The 20,482-nt window shown below is 37.1% G+C and overlaps 1 protein-coding gene across 3 annotated transcripts in view; it reads right to left on the reverse strand.

The window, feature by feature from the left end:
- Nucleotides 1-1,066: 1,066 nt before the first annotated feature.
- LOC126819683 (AP-3 complex subunit beta-2) overlaps nt 1,067-20,482 on the reverse strand; it is a 32,236-nt gene continuing 12,820 nt past the window's right edge. The window contains exons 13-24 of one of the 3 annotated variants that reach the window (XM_050547861.2): nt 19,819-19,871; nt 17,819-17,839; nt 14,145-14,312; nt 12,246-12,498; nt 10,055-10,270; nt 8,905-9,122; nt 7,492-7,573; nt 7,089-7,204; nt 4,403-4,591; nt 3,406-3,448; nt 2,383-2,565; nt 1,067-1,447 (exon numbers count right to left, since the gene is read on the reverse strand). In XM_050547861.2, the coding sequence (XP_050403818.2) occupies nt 1,161-1,447; nt 2,383-2,565; nt 3,406-3,448; nt 4,403-4,591; nt 7,089-7,204; nt 7,492-7,573; nt 8,905-9,122; nt 10,055-10,270; nt 12,246-12,498; nt 14,145-14,312; nt 17,819-17,839; nt 19,819-19,871 (1,829 nt within the window). In that variant the 3' untranslated portion in view covers nt 1,067-1,160. The remainder of the gene's footprint in view (nt 1,448-2,382; nt 2,566-3,405; nt 3,449-4,402; nt 4,592-7,088; nt 7,205-7,491; nt 7,574-8,904; nt 9,123-10,054; nt 10,271-12,245; nt 12,499-14,144; nt 14,313-17,818; nt 17,840-19,818; nt 19,872-20,482) is intronic. The other 2 variants (XM_050547858.2, XM_050547860.2) reach the window with 2 other exon arrangements.

A 20,482-nucleotide genomic window follows, 5' to 3' on the forward strand; every position in this document is an offset into this window, starting at 1 on the left:
CAATATATGTTATATATTGTTGTCACGCCTGTCGTCCACTATTGCTTGTAGGCACTCTAGAGTAATATGCGATTGACATTAAATTAAAACAAAGTGGTTACGTTGATGAGATGAAGAAGGCTGCCGATTTTCAATATTTCTGATAATTACTGCCAAAGTTATGGCTCTTGAGACCTATGGGACCCCTCAAGACGGGCATACGCCATACAGTGTGCTATGAGGGAAATTTTGCCCGGGCAGCGGCACTATCGCCTACTCTTACATCGAATTCCAACTGCCAAGGGATCTTTTACGTGCATTCCAATATATACACGGGACCTCGGTTTTTCGTATCATCCGAAGGACTAGACAGCTGTCCTTGTCAGGCCTTCCGTCCTGCATCACTGACAAGCGGGAACCACGCCGGAAAATCTGGATGAACTTTCTCGGCCAATGCAGGGATTGAACACTCGACTTCTAGGCTAGCGAGCCAGCATCTTACCCACTTAATCACGTGATCCCTTAGGTCACTTCGGGACTAACATATGGTTTACTTTTATTCCAATTATTCGCTCGCGCATATGGGTCTTTAGCAGTGGGAGCAAACCGAAGAACCTATAGAGAAAACCCACAAGGTTGGACAGGTGACCTTACTCAACCAGGAAATTGAAACCATGCACTTGACTCAATGACAGACCTTATGATACAACACGCACACGTTAACCATTCGCCCATCCCCCTTCCCCCGGGGGAATAAAACGAGAGCCCTGGTCTGTTCCCACCAAGACTATAAGAAATAAAATGAAATGAAATGGGGTTTAACGTCCTATTGTTCTGATCCGACCGGGGTAATGAAGAAGGACAGACGCCATACAGTGTGCTATGAGGAAATTTTTTCCCGGGCATCGGCACTATGGCCTACTTTTATACTGAATTACAAATACCAAGGGATCTTTTACGTGCATGCCAATGTATACATCAGACCTTGGTTTTTCGTCCCATCCTTATCAAGCCTTCCATCCTGCAGCACTTCCTTGTCAGGCAAGAACATAAGAAATCAATTCAATAAAAGAAATAAACACGTATAAAATATTTAATAATTTATTGTGTGTAATTAATTGTTTATTATAATTGCTGTAAGTACCTGTTGATTGGTTAATCAAACTCAAACATTATATATTTTAACTTTTGGCAATTGATGTCTTTAAATCCTTTAACAACATGGATCCAATAACCATTTTTTCACAATTAACCGTTATTTTAGCATTATCGTCGGCAACGACCACAGACATTAAAACCATGGTTCCGGTACCCACAGTCTTTCCTGAAAATCTGTAGACATTTTCAGCACTACCAGGAACTTGTATAACATTAGCTACGGAATGAACACATAAACAAATAGACTTTGCATCTTTTTCTACGCCAATCACCGTTTTACCAGAATTTTCATTCATTCCAGATAATTTCCCTGTGGAAAAGAAAATGTGTAATTAAAGAGAGAGAGAGAGAGAAATTGGGTTTAAGTCCACTTGACACAAACTAGGTCATTTCGGGACTAACATATTGTTTAATTTTATTTCAATAATTCGCTTGTGCGTAGGGGTCTTTAGCAGTGGGAGGAAACCGGAGGACAACCCATGAGGTTGGACAGGCGACCCTATTCCTTGTCACGTACAACCAGGGATTCGAAACCACGCCAGTTGACTCAATGACAAGCCGTATGATATAACGCGCACGTGTTAACCATTCGGCCATCCACCCCCCCAATTAAAGAGAGTAACTGAGGAGATTAATCCATGTGTGTTTCCAAAACAAAAGTGTGACTGACAGATAGATGGCCATTCAACCATCTTAATAGTGCCCTACGTTCTCCGAAAGTGGTAGGACATTAATGATTGGACAGACGCACAGACGACTCATCTTAATAGTCCCCTGTTTTCTCCGAAAGGTGGAGGCCATTAAAGATACCACATTATGGAAGATTAGATAAAGAGCTGGTAGTTCTCACTATAATAGTAATCAAACTAGATAACGAAAACAGAAACTGATGAAAATTTCAGTCAAATTGCTCCACTCTGAACCAAGATATTAGCGATTGAACTTTAGGTGTATCCTCGAACATCATTATTAAAGTCGGTAAGATAAAAACCATAGTCTCGATTATCTATTTTTGGATTTAACCATCAATGACAATGAGCATTGGGCAGCAGATTGGATTCAAATCCAGTGAAAATCTGACACATAAGATGGCATTGAGAGTTGATTATGGTCTTTTCGTGTTAATTAATGCCTAATTAATAGGTAAGTTAATTAATGTCTAATAATTTAGATAACATTGCAGGCCTAAAGAAAGACCTGTAATCGGCAGATTTAGCTCTTGCATAATGTATATGTAATTATTACCTTGCTGAGTGTTAAATTCTGCATTAGACATGGAATATGGTTGAATTAATTCCCCAACAGGAGCCGTTATACTAACAGAATATTTATTATCACCAACACAGATAGCAAACTTGGCTGGTTGAATCGTATCGTTAAAATTAATACCAATCAGACAAGTTGTTGACATTCCTGCTGTCATGGAACCTAGAAAAAATACAAGTAATGAAAAGCAGGTGCCACACCCATACGTGTTAACTATAGGCCACACCCATATGTGTTAACTATAGGGGGTTTGAGTATACTAATTACACCACTAATTATATAACCGTACGTTTATTTAACGTTCAAAAGAATAGAGAGAGAGCGAAGGGGGTTTAACTGTCCACTAGACTCAAACTAGGTCATTTCGGGACTAACACATGCATCAATTTCAATTTTAAGAATTCACTTGCGAGTAAGGGCCTTTAGCAGTGGGAGGAAACCCAAGGACCTGGAGAAAACCCTACTCCTTGTCACATAGTATTGGGGAATCTAAACCATGCCTCTTGATTCATTGATAGACCTTAAGATGCAATGTGCATGCTTTAATCATTCGGCCACCCAACCCCCCTGAAAGATTAGAGGTAAAATCCTAACAGGCCAATGCCGACAGCCTTCAATGTTGTAACATACAAAAAACTCTGTATCTATACCAGTGATGGGATTTCGCCCGTTTATTCCGGACATGTCCAGCGCTATTTTCCAAATGTCCGAAATTGTCCAACCAGGAATATCGGACAAGATATGGTGAATGATATTCAAAATTACAAAATTAATATAGTGTTCTCAGTGTATATCTACCGCTCAACCCGATTATCGTTGGTAATAGGCTGGATTGATTAGGTAATTAAGCGATCAAAGTATTTATTGTCATCTACCGTCAATACACCTGCCTTGATTAATTAATTAATCTGCCTTGATTGACTGACTTAATCCTTTATCGGACAATTCATCAATCTAATCTTAAACAGATGTCAGAATAGAATCATATAATATAAAACTTACCGATTTCTGGAAATTCTTGTATTTCCATACCAGACTGTAATTTCTACAGAACAAGAGAACGGACAGACCTGTTAATCATTATTCTCATAAAACTCTTTAAAATTAACCTCATAAAACTCTTTAAAATTAACCTAACTTCTACAATATTTTATAATATCCAAATTTCATGCATTAATACTTTCCCATGTTCAACAAACAGTGACAAGCATCCATGGGGTTCTCAGAGATTTGCAAAATGACTCAAAGGAGCTAATAATGGGAAAAAGTTTGTGAATCACAGAAATGAACTGAATTGGGGTTTAACGTCCTGCTACTGTTCTGCTCCAACTGGACTAATGAAGAAGGACATACACCATACAGTGAGCTATGAGGGAAAGTTTGCCTGGACAGCGGCTCTACGCCCATTTCTTATATCGAATTGCAATTGCCAGATCCCTATCTGTTACGTGGACACAAATGTGTACATAGGACCTCCGTTTTTCATCCCATCCAAACAACTAGACAGTTGTGAATCACTACAATAGAGGAACCCTTGCATGCATACACTGTAACCCAGGTATCATTTAATCTTGTGTATTTAGCACTAATTTCTTTCACATTCGTTTAATATCAAATCTTTGTTTAAAAAATTTGTTTAACACCACCAAAAGTCATCTAATTTGTACTTGTGTCCAGTTTAAAGCTGACCATTCAATTTTGATATTGAGTGTTCAATTTACAAGTGTTCAATTTCTCAATCACTGTTCAAAAAATAAAAAACCCAATTGATTATTTATGTATTATGAATAAATTTTGAACAGTGGTCAGGAAATAAAATACTTGTAAATTAGATGATTTTGGGTGATTTTAAAATGATTTTTACGAATTTTTAAACAAAGGTTTGATATTAAATGAATGTGAAAGAAATTAGTGCTAGATACACAAGATTAAATGATACCCGGGTTACAGTGACAGATGACAAAATAATGACCTGTCACCCAACATGACATTAACTTACCTTGTCGCCTATTTTAATACTAGTCAACGTGTCATCACTATTGTTGGTAAGTTTTAATTCTATTGACACCATTTTAGGAGAAAAAACAGAAACTGTTCGAGTAAATTGATACGTTATACTTAAACCATTTCCTGTCATACGATTCAACAATTCATACGACTTGGCTTGTACAATAGAAGGTGGAATGATCTGTAAGATAAACCAATAAAATTATTTAAGCACGGAAGAACAGACTGTAGTTAAATAAATACAATAAAATCCTAGTCAACGTCAACATCGTCTTGAGCGGAGAGAAAGAGATGGGGTTTAACGTCCACTCGACACAAACTAGGTCATTTCTGGAGGTACATATGGTCCAATTTTATTTCAATAATTCGCTTGCGCGTAGGGGTACTAAGCAGTGGGAGGAAACCAGAGAACCCGGTGAAAACCCACAAGGTTGGACAGGCGACCCTACTCCTTGTCACATACAACCAGGGAATCGAAACCACGCCAGTTGACTCAATGACAGATCTAATGATACAACGGGCACGCACTAACCATTCGGGCAATCAACCCCTCCCCCTGTCTGAGGGATCCTCATGGGTCAAAAAATGAAAATTGAGTTATCAATACATTCAGATTCTAAATTTAAGTCTGAAGGGTTGTTGTGAAAGTCCAGGTGGTTTGCTCGATATTTTACCACAAAAACATGTAAAAAAGCAGGGTTTTTTTTTCCTTTGTTTTATCATGTTTGTTGATGCATACGGCTGATTAATTACTTCTGTTATGATTTTTATTTTGAAATGAAATGAAATGAAACGGGGTTTAACGTGTTACTGTTCTGTTCCTATACTGGGCTAATGAAGACGGCCATACGCCATACAGTGTGCTATGAGGGAAATTTTGCCCGGGCAGCGGCACTATCTTTTACGTGCATTCCAATGTATACACAGGACCTCGGTTTTTTGTATCATCCGAAGGACTAGACAGCTGTCCTTCTCAGGCCCTCTGTTTTTATTTTGAGCTTTTGGAACATGAACCTAGAGTAGGGTGACCCATGCACTCTACAGAAATACAGTCCACCGCTGATAGTTCGAGACTACCACTGAAGCGTACACATTCGCCGTGCCGAGACCAACTTTCTGACAGTATGATACTATAAATAGCCATGGCACGTGCAATTCTCTACAAATCTATCAACTATTACAGCCGTAAAAAAATTATTGTTGAAGATTTTGAATAGCAGTAAAATAAAGCTTCTTTGTTATTACAGCAGATTTCGAATTTACGTTCGTTTCATTTTTTAAATCGCTTTATCATTACCTGTACTGTTAAGAGCGGCATCTTTTGGTTTAGTACAAATAATATCTCTGAAACACTCGGGTTAGACAGGAACATGATACTAGCAGTAGTTTTCAGTCTATTATTTATAGATGATTAATGGTCATAGCTTATTAAGTACAACATGATCGTTTATTTAGTGACTATAATTGTGTGAAACTGATTTGAGGCTTGGCATATATATAAATATTGTGGCGTAATTGTCGAGATATATGGAGATATTTATTTACGGTGGGTCACCCTACCTAGAGACATTAAGTGATGTATTTTCGCAGAAATCTGACATTCGCAATTTTTGTCCAACATCAGTTCTATACACTGTACTGAAATACAATGCTGTTCGATAGGCAGATCCGTTAGGCAGAGCAGGTCACATTTGTTGTTTCGTAGGTAATGGCAGCATTTAAAAGACACAAAAGAGAAACAACCCATTCAGTAATTATCAGAATAATTAAAATTTGATTGGCCTCTAGTTCTTAAAGATGATAACATTCATTATACAAAACATGTACCCACAACAATGACAAGAGTTGTCGCATATTCTTACTTTTTTCGGTAATGAAACATTTATAATACACTAAAATCTGATTAAGAGCAACAACTCATGAAGTAATTATCAGAAAACCATTAGAATTTGTTTGGTTTTTATAAAGTTCTGCCTCATGCTAACGTTTTGTATGCAAAACTTTTAATATCATGGATTTGTTCAAGTCATAAAAATTCATTGAAAATCAATATACTTGTTCGTCTCAAGATCTTAAACTCTGTGTATCAGTCTGAAGTCAATCGGATGATAACTTTAGCCTTTAGAGCGGAAATCGTTGAAAATCGTTGATAATCTGCCAGTAATTATCGGAAATCGCTGAAAACCAATAGGCTTCTTCGTCTTATGACCTTAAACACTGTGTATAAATTTAACGTCAATCGAATATTAACTTTGGCCTCTAGAACGTCCACAAGATTTTTTGAAGTGATCAAGGGCCATAACTCTGGCAGTAATTATCGGAAATCGTTGACAATCAATAGGCTTCTTCGTCTCAAGACCTTATTCACTGTGTATAAATTTAAGGTCAATCGGATATTAATTTTGGCTTCTAGAGCGTCCACAAGCAATTGTGGACGCCGGACCGCCGGACGGACGGGGCGACGACAAATATACAACCACATTTCAATGTGGGCGTATAAAAAAGTGATCAGAAAGCAATTCTACATTTCTTCATTTCATGAACATAAATACGATGTATAAAAATAAAGGCACTCGGTATCTTATATCTGTGTTATACATGAGAAGTGGGTGTATCTTGTATATATTTTACCCGAGCAGTGGGTGTAGCTTGTATATATGTTATAATCATATATTTACCTGAGCAGGAGGTGTATCTTGTATAGATATATTACTGATACCAGTAGCGAGAGTCGGTGTTAACATATTACCACCTGCTGGAGTCACAGCCACACTACTGCCACTAGATGGACCCACTGAAAATATACACATACACAACACTCAGTCATCATAGTTTTCACCCAACTGGGCTAATGAAGATGGGCCTACGTCATACAGTGTGCTATGAGGGAAAAATTTTGCCCAGATACTGGCACTATGGCCTACTCTTATATCGAATTCCAACTGTCAAGAGATCTTTTCCGTGCATGCCAATGTCTACATGGGACCTTAGTTTTTTGTCTCATCCGTAAGGACCAGACAGCTGTCCTTGTCAGGCCCTCACCAAACATTTTAATTAAAGATGAGAGGTGACTATACTTACAATCATCTAAATCTAATAATAGATCAGCAGAACTTGTTGTTGGTTTTGTTGTTGTTGCTGCTTTCGTCTTTGTTTTAGGTTGCTAGAATAATCAACATTATAAAGTTTATGAAATTTGTATCAAGCCCATATATTAAAGCTACATTATGGAAGATTAGAAGAGCTGGAAGTTCTCATCTCACTATAATAGTTAAAAACTAGATATTGAAAAGGAATATGCTAAAAATTTCACTGTAGCCTCGGTTGTCATTGTCACGATAATTAACAAAGTCTCAATTATCTATTTTTGCAGATAATCATCAACGGGTGTTGAACAGCAGATCATATTCAAATCCAATGAAAATCGTACACATAAGATGTAATCGAGATTTGATTATGGTCTTTTCATGTTAATAAATGTATAATTAATAATTTATATATCATTTTAGGCCTAAAGAAAGACCTTCAAAAGGCAGATTAAGCTCTTGCATAATGTATGTTTAACAATAAGATCTCTATATTTATAACTTTGTCTGTCAGATTATAGTTAAAATATTTCAAGTATACAAAAGAAGGAGAGGAGAGAGAGAGATGGGGTTTAACGTCCATGACACAAACTAGGTCATTTCGGGACTAACATATGGTTTAATTTAATTTTGCGATAATTTGCTTGCGAGTAGGGGTCTTTAGCAGTGGGATGACCCAGAGAAAACCCACGAGGTTGGACAGGCGACCCTACTCCTTGTCACGTACAACTGGGGAATCGAAACTATGCCAGTTGACTCAATGTCAGACCTTATGATACAGCAGGCACATGCTAACCATTCAGCCATCCAACCCTCCAGAAGGAGAGGAACTGAGATTAATGTCCTGACAACACAGAGACTTATAGATGGTTATTTTTGTTTCTTTAATCACTAGCGCAATGCTAGGGAGGAGAATTTTGCCCAGTCAGCAGTGTTCCAGCCTATTCTTCATGAAATTCTTACTGTCAAGGAATCCATTACATGGATGGACCTCAGAACTTGGCAACACTTTACTTTTCATATCTACATGTACAGGACCTTCCCTGGCCAATGAGAACCCGGCTTTAAAAATCCTGCAATTCTTTGACTTGAACACAGGACATCTAGTAGATTACCACAAGTGTCAAGACATTTATTGCTGGCAGTCATAACTGAATGTATTCAGCAATGGATAAGTGTCAAGACATTTATTGGCTACAGTCATAATTCAACGTATTTATCAAAGGATTAGAACCCCCCCCCTGGGACATCTAGTCGATTACCACAAGTGTAAAGATATTTATTGACGCCCCCCCCCCCCCAGGACATCAAGTCGATTGTCACAAGTATCAAGATATTTATTGACGACAATCATAACTCAACCTATTCATCAAAGGTGAAACAGGGGAGTAGAAATTAATAACCTTACCTTTTTAACAGGTGTAACAATTTTTTCTACGCTATCATCACTAGAATCTTCTTCTGAGGAATCTTCACTATCTGACTCATCATCATCGGAATCAGATTCTTCTTCACTTGATACTTTTTTAGATATATCTTTTTCCGAATCATCGCTATTTTCTTCACTACCAGAATCTTCATCACTACTTTCATCCTCCTCCTCATCACTACTGTCTTCCGTTTCTTCTAAAAAAATAAATTTTAACTTTGTAGCAACTCAAATTCTAGGTCTTTATTCACAAAATCCTGAACCATTTAAAGATATATGACCGTGACAACAGGACAAGAAGCCGTCTTGGCATACTCCATCACCTCCCTCCCCCACGCCAATCCCCAATCTGATTAGAGAGAGAGAGAGAGAGAAATGGGGTTTAACGTCCACTCGACACAAACTAGGTCATTTCGGGACCAACATATGGTTTAATTATATACATAATTCGCTTGCGCATAGGGGTCTTTAGCAGTGGGAGGAAACCGGAGGACCCGGAGAAAACCCACGAGGTTGGACAGGCGACCCTACTCCTTGTCACGTACAACCGGGGATTCGAAACCACGCCAGTCGACTCAATGACAGACTTTATGATACAGCGGCGGTACGCTAACCATTCAGCCATCCAACCCCCCAATCTGATTAAAACACAGTTCCTAGTGCGTTCTGTTTTTTAAAGTAACTGAATAGAAATGAAATGGGGTTTAAAGTCCTACTGTTCTGCACAACCTGGGCTAATGAAGACGGGCATGTCCTTGTCAGGCCCTCCGTCCTGCATCGCTGACAATGGGGAAACCACGCTGGAAAATCTGAATGAACTTTCTCGGCCGATGCAGGGATCGAACACCCGACCTCCAGGCTAGCGAGCCAGCGTCTTACCCACTTAGTCACGTGATCCCCCCTAACTGATTTGAAATTAAGAGTAAAAACCGAAATGATTGAATGTAAATCAGTTTATATACACTCATATTATATTATTATATACGTGGCGACCCATTTGTGTCAATTTCTAGGCCCCAAATATTAGCGATTTAGCTACTTTAAGCCTTACAAACAAAATTAAAAAATCAAATTTTTGAATTTTTTTGGTATTAATGTAAGAATTGTTTCTTTGCGTTATTGTATTTACCTTCCTGACTTGACTCAGATTCCGAATAAAACGACTTGCTTTCCTTCTTTTTCTTGTGTTGAACATGATGAGCTTTAGGAACATATGGCATCACAACTTCTACATTTCTAACAGATGTATCTGGTGCCACTTCTGGCCATTCTGGTAATTCCTGGTAACCATGACATTTAATATTCAATAGATGTGATAACGTTCCCAATTGATAATGATCACGATCTAAAAAAAAAACCCCAAAAACATACTTAGTAGATTTGACAATATTACTCACAATCTGAATACATAGATATACAGTAGACTCCGTCAATTCCGACATCGTACGGGTTCGATACAATATGCCGGATTACACAGCATCTCCAATCTGGTTAAAACACAGATCCTATTTCGTTTCGTTTTTATAGTTCAAAATTTCGTTTTACTTGTCTTTACTACACTTGGATCTGGAAGACTTGTTATTTAACTCGTGTTCTGCTTGAAATGAGGGGTCAATCGAGTGTTTGACCGTTTTTGCCCGGAATTGTGGGTAATTCACTAGTAACATCAATGCTGATTGGTTAATCAAATGTTTGACGTCATAGGTCAAAAGTCGGTCTTTTGACCCCTGAAGTGACCTATCGCTATAACTTGTCAGATCTTCTTGTAGTGTAGGCCATCGAAAGTATAAACCAGCGGCTGCCAGGCAGGATAGGCCCACAATTTCGAGAGATGGATAGAAAACAAGCTAAAACGAAAGTGATTTTTCATAATTCAGGAAATTACAATTCGATATGCGCAAATATCGAAAGGAACCAAGATCTTTGGGTTATAAACTTACATTTCAAGTTTCAACAAAATCGGATAAAAATTGTGACCTCTATAGGGTCCACAACCTTGATATACCATATTTTTACGCAATTTGAGAACGAGGGGCGGCCATTTTGTCTGTCAGTTTTGGGCCGATTTTCACGAAATTCGAACTCAGTCGTCCTTAGGGCGTAACGGTGATATATGAACACGTTTTTTTAAATCGGATAAAAATTATGACCTCTATAGGGTCCACAAGCCAAAAAACGCGTTTTTGCGTACCATCAGGGGTCACAATTCATGAAGTCACGGTCCGATATGCGCAAATATCGAAAAGAACCGAGATCTTTGAGTAATAAACTTACATTTCAAGTTTCAACAAAATCGGATAAAAATTGTGACCTCTATAGGGTCCACAACCTTGATATACCATATTTTTACGCTATTTGAGAACGAATTCAGCCGTCCTTAGGGTGTAACAGTGATATATTAACACGGTTTTTTTAATCGGATACAAATTATGACCTTAAGGGGTCCACAAGCCAAAAAAAGCGTTTTTGCGTACCATCAGGGGCCATAATTCAGGAAGTTACGGTCCGGTATGCGCGAATATCGAAAGGAACCGAGATCTTTGGGTTATAAACTTACATTTCAAGTTTCAACAAAATTGGATAAAAATTGTGACCTCTACAGTGTTCACAAGCCAAAAAGTGATTTTTCATACAATCAGGGGCCATAATCCCTGAAGTTACGGTCCGATAGATGCCAATATCAAAAGGAACCGAGATCTTAGGGTGATAAACCTATATTTCAAGTTCCATTGAAATCGGATAAAAATTGTGACCTGTAGACTGTTCACAAACAATTGTGGACGGACGGACGGACAGGGACGACGACAATATACATCCACATGAAAATGTGGGCGTATAAAAAACGAAATGAAATATAGATCTGTATTTTAATCAGATTGACTGCATTTCAGAATACTCAACTGCATCATTACCGGAAGTATTATCGTACCTCTGTCCACGCCCTTAAACCACTCGTGCGTTATTCTGTTGATGTCTTCGAACTTAGCGTTCAAGTAAAATTGTTTCTTACAACCGTTAAAGTTATCGGAAAACTTCTGTTTGAATTCATCTTTTCGCTTAAAATGTCAGGTACTATAGTACGGTCAATTGATTACTTAACGGCTAATTCCTTCTGCTATAATGGCAAATCTGTATGGGCACGCTTTGCAGGACGAAACTCAAATCAAATACTAAGCGCTCTCTTACAAGAGATTATAAAATTATCAAGGTAATCAACAAAGACCGACACATGTTTTATGTTTAACTCCACTCATCATAAACTAGGTCATTTCGGGACTAACACATGGTTCAATATGCGTATAAAAGTAGAGAAATGGTACCTTTAAATTTTGACTCGAGTACAGGGGCTGGCTTTGTAGCAAGGAATATCTTTTTAGCATATTTAGCTAGAGCACTTCCATTTTCTCCTGGTAAGATCAACTGTCTTAAAAATCTGGATCTATCGCGGATATCGTAATTCTGGTCGTACTTGGCTAAGTTAAAGACATATTGACATAGTAATTTACATTGTTTAGCATTGGTTATACACAGTTTAGCAGCCAGGTTTAATATCTGTAGTTTAACTATGTCCTCCTGTAAAAAAAAATAAACGTAAAAAGTTTTTCAATATTGTCAAAATATAACATCAAAAGGCATAATAGACTTCAATGTATCCACAAGTCTTGTTGGAAATGAAATGAAATGGGGTTTAACTTCCTACTGTTCTGCTCCGACTGGGCTAATAAATACGGGCATACGCCATACAGTGTGCTATGATGGAAATTTTGCCCGGACAGCGGCACTACAACCTACTCTTATATCGAATTCCAACTGCCAAGGGATCTTTTACGCGCACGCCAATGTGTACGCGGGACCTCAGTTTTCCGTCCCAACTGAACGACTAGACAGCTGTCCTCGTCGGGCCCTCCATTTTGCATTACTGACAAGGGGGAAACCATGTCGGAAAATCTGGATGAATTTTCTCGTCCAATGCAGGGATCGAACACCCTACTACCAGACTAGCAAGCAAGCATCTTATTCACTTAGCCACCGTGACCCCCAGTAAGGGTAAGATCAAGCAGTTATCGCTCCAAATTTACTCTTTTGTAGTATATAATTTCTTATAATATGACATAGTGCATTATATAATATCTCTTCGATAAGAGAGAGAGAGAGAGAGAGAGAGAGAGAGAGTGAGAGAGAGAGAGGGTTCAATGTCCACTGACACAAACTAGGTAATTTCGGGACTAACATATGGTTCAGTTTTATTTTCATAATTCGCTTGCACGAAGGGGTCTTTAGCAGTGGGAGGAAATTGGAGGACCCGAAGAAAACCCACGAGGTTGTACGGGGAATCGATTAAGATCACTGCTTGATAGGCTGGGAGAAAGTGTGATGAACTTGGTATGCTGCACCCCTCCACCCATTCCCATAATATGACTCAAAAATCGCAACATTTTAAAAATGCCAATTCACTGTCGTAACCAATTTTAATATACAATAAAATTTAGGGAGATTTAAAGATGCATTATAATATATAAGATTTAGATAAGGAGCTGTTCGTTCTCGCTATAATAGTTCAAAAATAGATAATGAAATGTGAATATATTGAAAATTTCATTCAAATTATTTTATTCTGGGCGAAGTTATCAGTAGTTATCACTGTTTGAAGATTGTTTATTATCGTAGCAATGGTACTTGTCAACCAAGACTAAGTCACGATTACCCATTTTATCGTTAAATTTTTTAAATCTCGTTGGTGTTCAAATCCATTTAAATCTCAGGCATCCGATAGTCTAGAGAGTTGATTATTGACTTGTCATGTGAATAAATGTCTAAATAATAATTTATATAACAGTTAAGGCCTAAAGAAAGACCTGCAATAGGCCGATTTAGCTCTTGCATAATGCATGTTTAAGTCTCTAAATTATCCATCACAAAAGGTATCCAAATCCAGTAAATATCGCAGCCTAACGATGAAATCGAGAGTTGATTATGGCCTGGATAAGTTAATTAATGTCTAATAAATAAGTTAATTAATGTCTAATAAATAAGTTAATTAATGTCTAATAAATAAGTTAATTAATGTCTAATAATTTATATAACATTTCAAGCCAATAAATAAGTTAATTAATGTCTAAAGAAAGACCTGCAATAGGCGGATTTAGCTCTTGCATAATGTATGATTAAGTTTCTAAAAAGGTCCTTGGTGTTTAACATCTAAATAATGAAATACCTACCTCATTGATGAATCCTTTAGCCATTTTCCTAAGAACATCAGGAGCAATTTTTGGAACTCGTTCACTGTATTCACCAATTAACCATAAGATTGAAGCTCTGGCCATTGGTACAGTTATCTTGTCAACCATCTTGGCCATATGAACTATTATATCTTTGTGTTCCGAGGGCTGAAATATAGAATTAGGACTAGAATATAGAAATAGGGCTGCTGGAATATAGAATTAGGGCTGAAATATAGAATTAGGGTTGGAATATAGAATTAGGGCTAGAATATAGAAATAGGGCTGGAATATAGAAATAGGGCTGCTGGAAAAAAAAACAAACCCAAGCAGAAAATTCAACACCTTTGGACACTCTTAACTCAAGGGCACGTTTTGCGCCTTTAACTGAGGAAATGGAAGCCGTAAAATGCCTTAATGGCTCATTTATGTCCAACCCACGCTAGACGAGCCTCTTGCAAGTTTCTTAGGAAACACTTGTCCGCGATATCCCAGAAGTTGGAAGTGGATGTGAAGTCTGATGTCAAGTCAAGTCAAGCAGAATATTTAGTCATGGTATTGATGTAATGTTTCATCATTTATCGAAAATGAAATGAAATGGGGTTTAACGTCCTACAGTTGTGCTCTGATTGAGCTAATGAAGATGGGCATACACCATACAGTGTGCTATGAGGGTAATTTTGCCTGGACAGCGGCACTACGGCCTAGTCTTTTATCGAATTTCAACTGTCAAGGGATCTTTTACGTGCATGCCAATGCGTACACGGGACCTCATTTTTTTTTTTTGTCCGAACCAAATGACTAGACAGCTGTCCTTGTATGGCCCTTTGTCCTGCACCACTGACGTTGGAAAACCACGTCGGAAAATCCCAAGGAACTTTCTCGGTTAATGCAGGGATGGAACAATTGACTTCAAGGCTAGCGAGTCAGTGTCTTACCTGCTTAGCTACCGTGGCTCCCTTATCATTTACCAACATATGTCATACAGTGTGCTATGAGGGAAATTTTGCCCTGGCAGCGACGCTACGGCCTACTCTTATATCGAATTCCAACTGCCAAGGGATCTTTTATGTGCATGCCAATGTGTACACAGGACCTCGTTTTTTTTTTTGTCCGTTCCAAATGACTAGACAGCTGTCCTTGTAAGGCCCTTTGTCCTGCACCACTGACGTTGGAAAACCACGTCGGAAAATCCCAAGGAACTTTCTCGGCCAATGCAGGGATCGAACAGATCGATTAAGCCAACATTGGTCTGAATTCTGGGCAAATATTACTGTTCAAGTCATTTCTGCCCTCTTAAGGATGTGCCTATTCAGTATCCATAAAATGAGATAACCTACACATATCCAATAATAATAAAAAAATGTTTAGACATAATCAAATTTTATGTTTCTAAGATTTAAAATATGCACAAATAGAGATATAGAGAGAAATGGGGTTTAACATCTATTCGATACATACTAGGTCATTTCGGGACTAACATATGGTTCAATTTTATTTCAACCGGAGGACCCAGAGAAAACCCACGAGATGGGACAGGCGATCCTACTCCTTAACACATGCAACCGGGAAAATCAAAACCACAACAGCTGACTCAATGACAGAGAGAGAGAGAGAGAAATGGATTTTAACGTCCACTCGACACAAACTAGGTCACTTCAGGACTAACATATGGTTTTAATCTTATTTAAATAATTCGCATGCATGTAGGGGTCTTTAGCAGTGGGAGGAAACCGGAGGACCTGGAGAAAACCCACAAGGTTGGACAGGCGACCCTACTCCTGGGTCACTGGAAAGAGAATTGACAGGCTGTGACATATACCGGTCAGTAACAAATAAATATGCAATAAAATTACATACTTCAGATATTTTAACCATAAATACTATTTTAATGCATATTCAATAAATACTATCTTGTATTATTTTAATGCATATTCAATCACTAGACAGTCGAAGATACTTCCTCATTTAATTAAATAATTTTTTTTTAAACAATATTTATATTCAGGTCTAGCCTATGTAAGACCCGTCTCCCTTTAACATAAATATGATAAAGAAAAAAAACATGCAAAAAACATAGATATTTACAATTACCAAATTCCTTTACAATTTTACATTCGGCAACATTATGATATCTTTAGTTGATTTCCTTTGTTGTTAAAAGTTCTTGAAGAAGTGGAAGAACTAATGATTGGAAACAAATCTGAACAAACATCTTGTTTTTGTTTGTATTTCTGTTACAAAGACTTAAAGATACATTATGGAAGATTAGATAAAAAGTTGGTCGTTATTCTTATAATAGTTCAAAACTAGATAATGTAAAGGCAATTTGAACCAAGAATTTAGCGATTGAATTTTCAGCCTAGCCTCGATCATCATTACTAAAGTCGGTACGATAAAAAAACATAGTCTCGATTATCCATTTCATGATTAAATCATGAATGTAAATTGAGCAGCAAATCGGATCCTAATCCAGTAAATATCACAGGCTAGCGATGCCATCGAGAGTTAATTATGGTTTTGTTTTGTTTATAATCTCTAATTAATAGTTTATATAACATTTCAGACCTAAAAAAAGACCTGCAATAGATAGATTTAGCTCTTGTATGATGTATCTTTAAGTTGACTCCTATTAATTTCAAGAATACAGTACAATAAAGCAAATCTACTTGATAAGAACAAGGCCATGCCAAGGGCAGTACACCATAACATAGAGAAATATATAAAAATGCTTTTATACAAAAGATACCATAGCCAGCAAGTGATCATAGTATATATACAATGGGGCTTCACTGTAATGTTGGTTTTGATTGCCTCCACACTCACTGTAACCCAGGGGCCTGTTTCACGAAATTTTAACTAAGATAAAATCCAAATTTTAGTAATTTGATTGGATAATATTAGATTGATTTTAGTGCTTAGCCAATCAAAATTGAAGTATCTACTAAAATTTGGATGTTATCTTTAGCTAAGATTTCGGGCAACAGGGCCCAGGTATCATTTAATCTTGTGTATTTAGCACTAATTTCTTTCACATTCATTCAATATCAAATCTTTGTTTAAAAATTAGTAAAAATTGTTTAAATTCACTAAAAATCAAAGATTTGATATTAAACGAATGTGAAAGAAATTAGTGCTAGATACACAAGATTAAATGATACTCGGGTTACAGTGAATAGCAAGATCCTTATATCCTCTCCGAAATTACAACAACTTGACACTATATTCATTGTACCAAAACTATAGTGATGGGTGTCGTACACAAGGCAGTGTATGCTTACTCTTCCTAGAATAACATATTGAGGATTTCATATCGATAATAAATCTTGTTTTGTATTAGGCTGTTGATGTGATCAGTAGTTTGTATTTCCTTTAGTATTTCTGTATAATTTGATTTACGAAGCTTTGTCACACGATTCAAGAATTGGTTTCTAATTGAGGTATAGCTACAAGATTTTATCATAACATGCATTAGCCTATTATTACAGAAAATCAAAAGAACAATGTTTAGGAATAAAAGCATTACAAGGTCTTGCCATTTCGTTGATGCTACGTTAAAGAGTAAGTGGGGGGGGGGGGCAGCCTTGCTGACCCCTATAAAACCACACTACAGTAAGGTCCCAGTGTATAAACAGAAATAAACATCCCATTTAACCGCAAAACTAAAATCCTACCGTGTGTTTGTGTCCAGATTTCTACGACAAAGAGATAAATAAACACGGAATCATACTACAGGCTATATATACATATATAGATAGATACATAAACTACAATAATATAGGGCTACGGACCTATAAAAAAAATATTCTGATTCTCACATACTTGAAAAGGGACCCATGTTGTTTTTTTTTTCTTTCAAAAAACAACTAGAGTGTCCACAAGATTTTTCAAAGTTATTAAGGGCAATAGTGAGAGAAAGAGAAATGGGGTTTAACGTCCACTCGACACAAAATAAGTCATTTCGGGACTAACACATTGTTCAATTTTATTTCAATAATTCGCTTGCACGTAGGGGTCTTTAGCAGTGGGAGAAAACCGGAGGACCGGAGAAAACCCACGAGGTTGGACAGGCGACCCTACTCCTTATCACGTGCAACAAGGGAATCGAAACCTGCCAGTTGATTCAATGACAGACCTTGAGATACAATGCGCACGAGCTAACCATCCGGCCATCGAACCTCCAGATGAGACAAAAAGTAAAAGTGATGTTTATGATTCTTTCACAAAATAAAACCATAAACATAACCCCATGCCGAGAATCAGAATATTTTTTTTACATGGCCTAACACCTTATCATAAGTAATATACTTTACCGTAGAGCAAGAATCGTTTGGTTTTTAAGGGATGACTGTTGTCAATCGAAGGTACATGTATACACAATTTTATTTAATTCTGCTACACCATCACAAAGATACAGAATTCAGATTGCAGTCGTGGTTTTCAAAGAGTGCTTTGAGCTTAGATTTTGCATAATCGAGCAGAATTATTTTGAACATAGTATAAATGATGATAAAGACTCTTGTGACCTGGGGTCATCAGCAATATTAGCATTATTTAAAATGTAAGCATTAATTTCTTGCTTTACAGAATATATTAGTAGTTACTTACTGCCAAACAATAGAAATAGGTTTCAAGTCAAATCAACTTTGGTCATTTTGATGTCAAATCAAATACTTCAGTCATTTTGAAGTCAAACCAAATACTTCAGTCATTTTAAAGTCAAATCAAATACTTTAGTCATTTTAAAGTCAAATCAAATACTTCAGTCATTTTGAAGTCAAATCAAATACTTCAGTCATTTTGAAGTCAAATCAAATACTTTAGTCATTTTGAAGTCAAATCAAATACTTTAGTCATTTTGATACTAAGAGGGAGAGAGAAATGGGGTTTTAACGTCAACTCGACACAAACTAGGTCATTTCAGGACTAAAATATGGTTTAATTTTATTTCATTAATTCGCCTGCGCGTAGAAGTGGGAGGAAACCTGAGGACCCACGAGGTTAGACAGGTGACCCTACTCCTTGTGACGTACAACCGGGGAAATGAAACCACACCAGTCGACTCAATGACAGACCTTTTGATACAACGTGCACACTCTAACCATTCAGTCATCCAACCCCCCATTTTGATACTTCATTCAAATAATTTGATATATCTATTGTAAATTAAATGTGCAAAGACAGTGGGCAAATTTGAATCTGGTTAGTTTCGTTTTTGGTTCCACCTAATTCGATCAACTGCCAAGGGATGTCTTATGAGTACTATTAATTTGTATATATAGAATCATGTTGGTTTATTTCCCCCCCCCCCCCCCCCCGATTCAATCAACTAGCAGTGGGAGGAAACCGGAGGGCCGGGAGAAAACCCACGAGGTTTAACAGACGACCCTATTCCTTGTCACGTACAACTGGGGAATCGAAACCACGCCAGTCGACTCAATGACAGACCTTTTGATACAGCACGCATGTGCTAACCATTCGGCCATCCACCCCCCGCCGCAAGCAAGGGATTCCAAGATTATTCAAATGACGTTGAGATGGAATGATTGACAGTAAGATTATTATAACTATTGTTTGACAGTAAGTAAGAGAATGACATAGACAGTGGTGGAATTAGTGGTAATTACAACATCAATATATTATACATATGTTTATATATTAATATATTACTTACCCTCATCTGTAGAAGTTTCTTTATAACTACCACACTTTCAGCAACAACACTTTCTGTAAATATCAATACACTTTCTAATATGCAATACACTTGATATTATTCAATACACTTTATACTATTCAATACACTTTCTAATAATAAATCCATTTTATAATATTCAATACACTTTATAATACACTTTATAATATTAAATGAATTTCAGAATATTCCTTTAAGGAGCATTTAATAAATTATAACACATAGTTCTGGATGAACAATTGCTAATTTATTTGGGCGATGTTTCTCAAGAGCATTCTCTTAATGATTCCAAGCATGGATACGCTGAGAAAATACTCTCTGAAACGTCGCTCAAAATAGATTAGTAATTGTTCTTCCAGATGTATGTGTTATAATTTATTACTTCTTTTACATCCAAGCATTTTACCGGTATACCTCTAATAGATTTTCAAATTGTCTTGGGCATAATTTTTGGTGGTTATTATCCCAATGGGAACCTAATTGGTACACAGTTTTTTTTATCTTGGCTAAGTTATCTTGGAGATACACATCAAATACAAAAAACTGGACACATTTCCTTAACACAACAACAAAATTTTGAGCTATAAAAAACGAAACGAAACAAAATGAAATGAAATGAAATGGGGTTTAAAGTCCTACTGTTCTG

This window comes from Patella vulgata, chromosome 4, assembly GCF_932274485.2.
Source record: "Patella vulgata chromosome 4, xgPatVulg1.2, whole genome shotgun sequence".
Taxonomy (NCBI): domain Eukaryota; kingdom Metazoa; phylum Mollusca; class Gastropoda; family Patellidae; genus Patella; species Patella vulgata.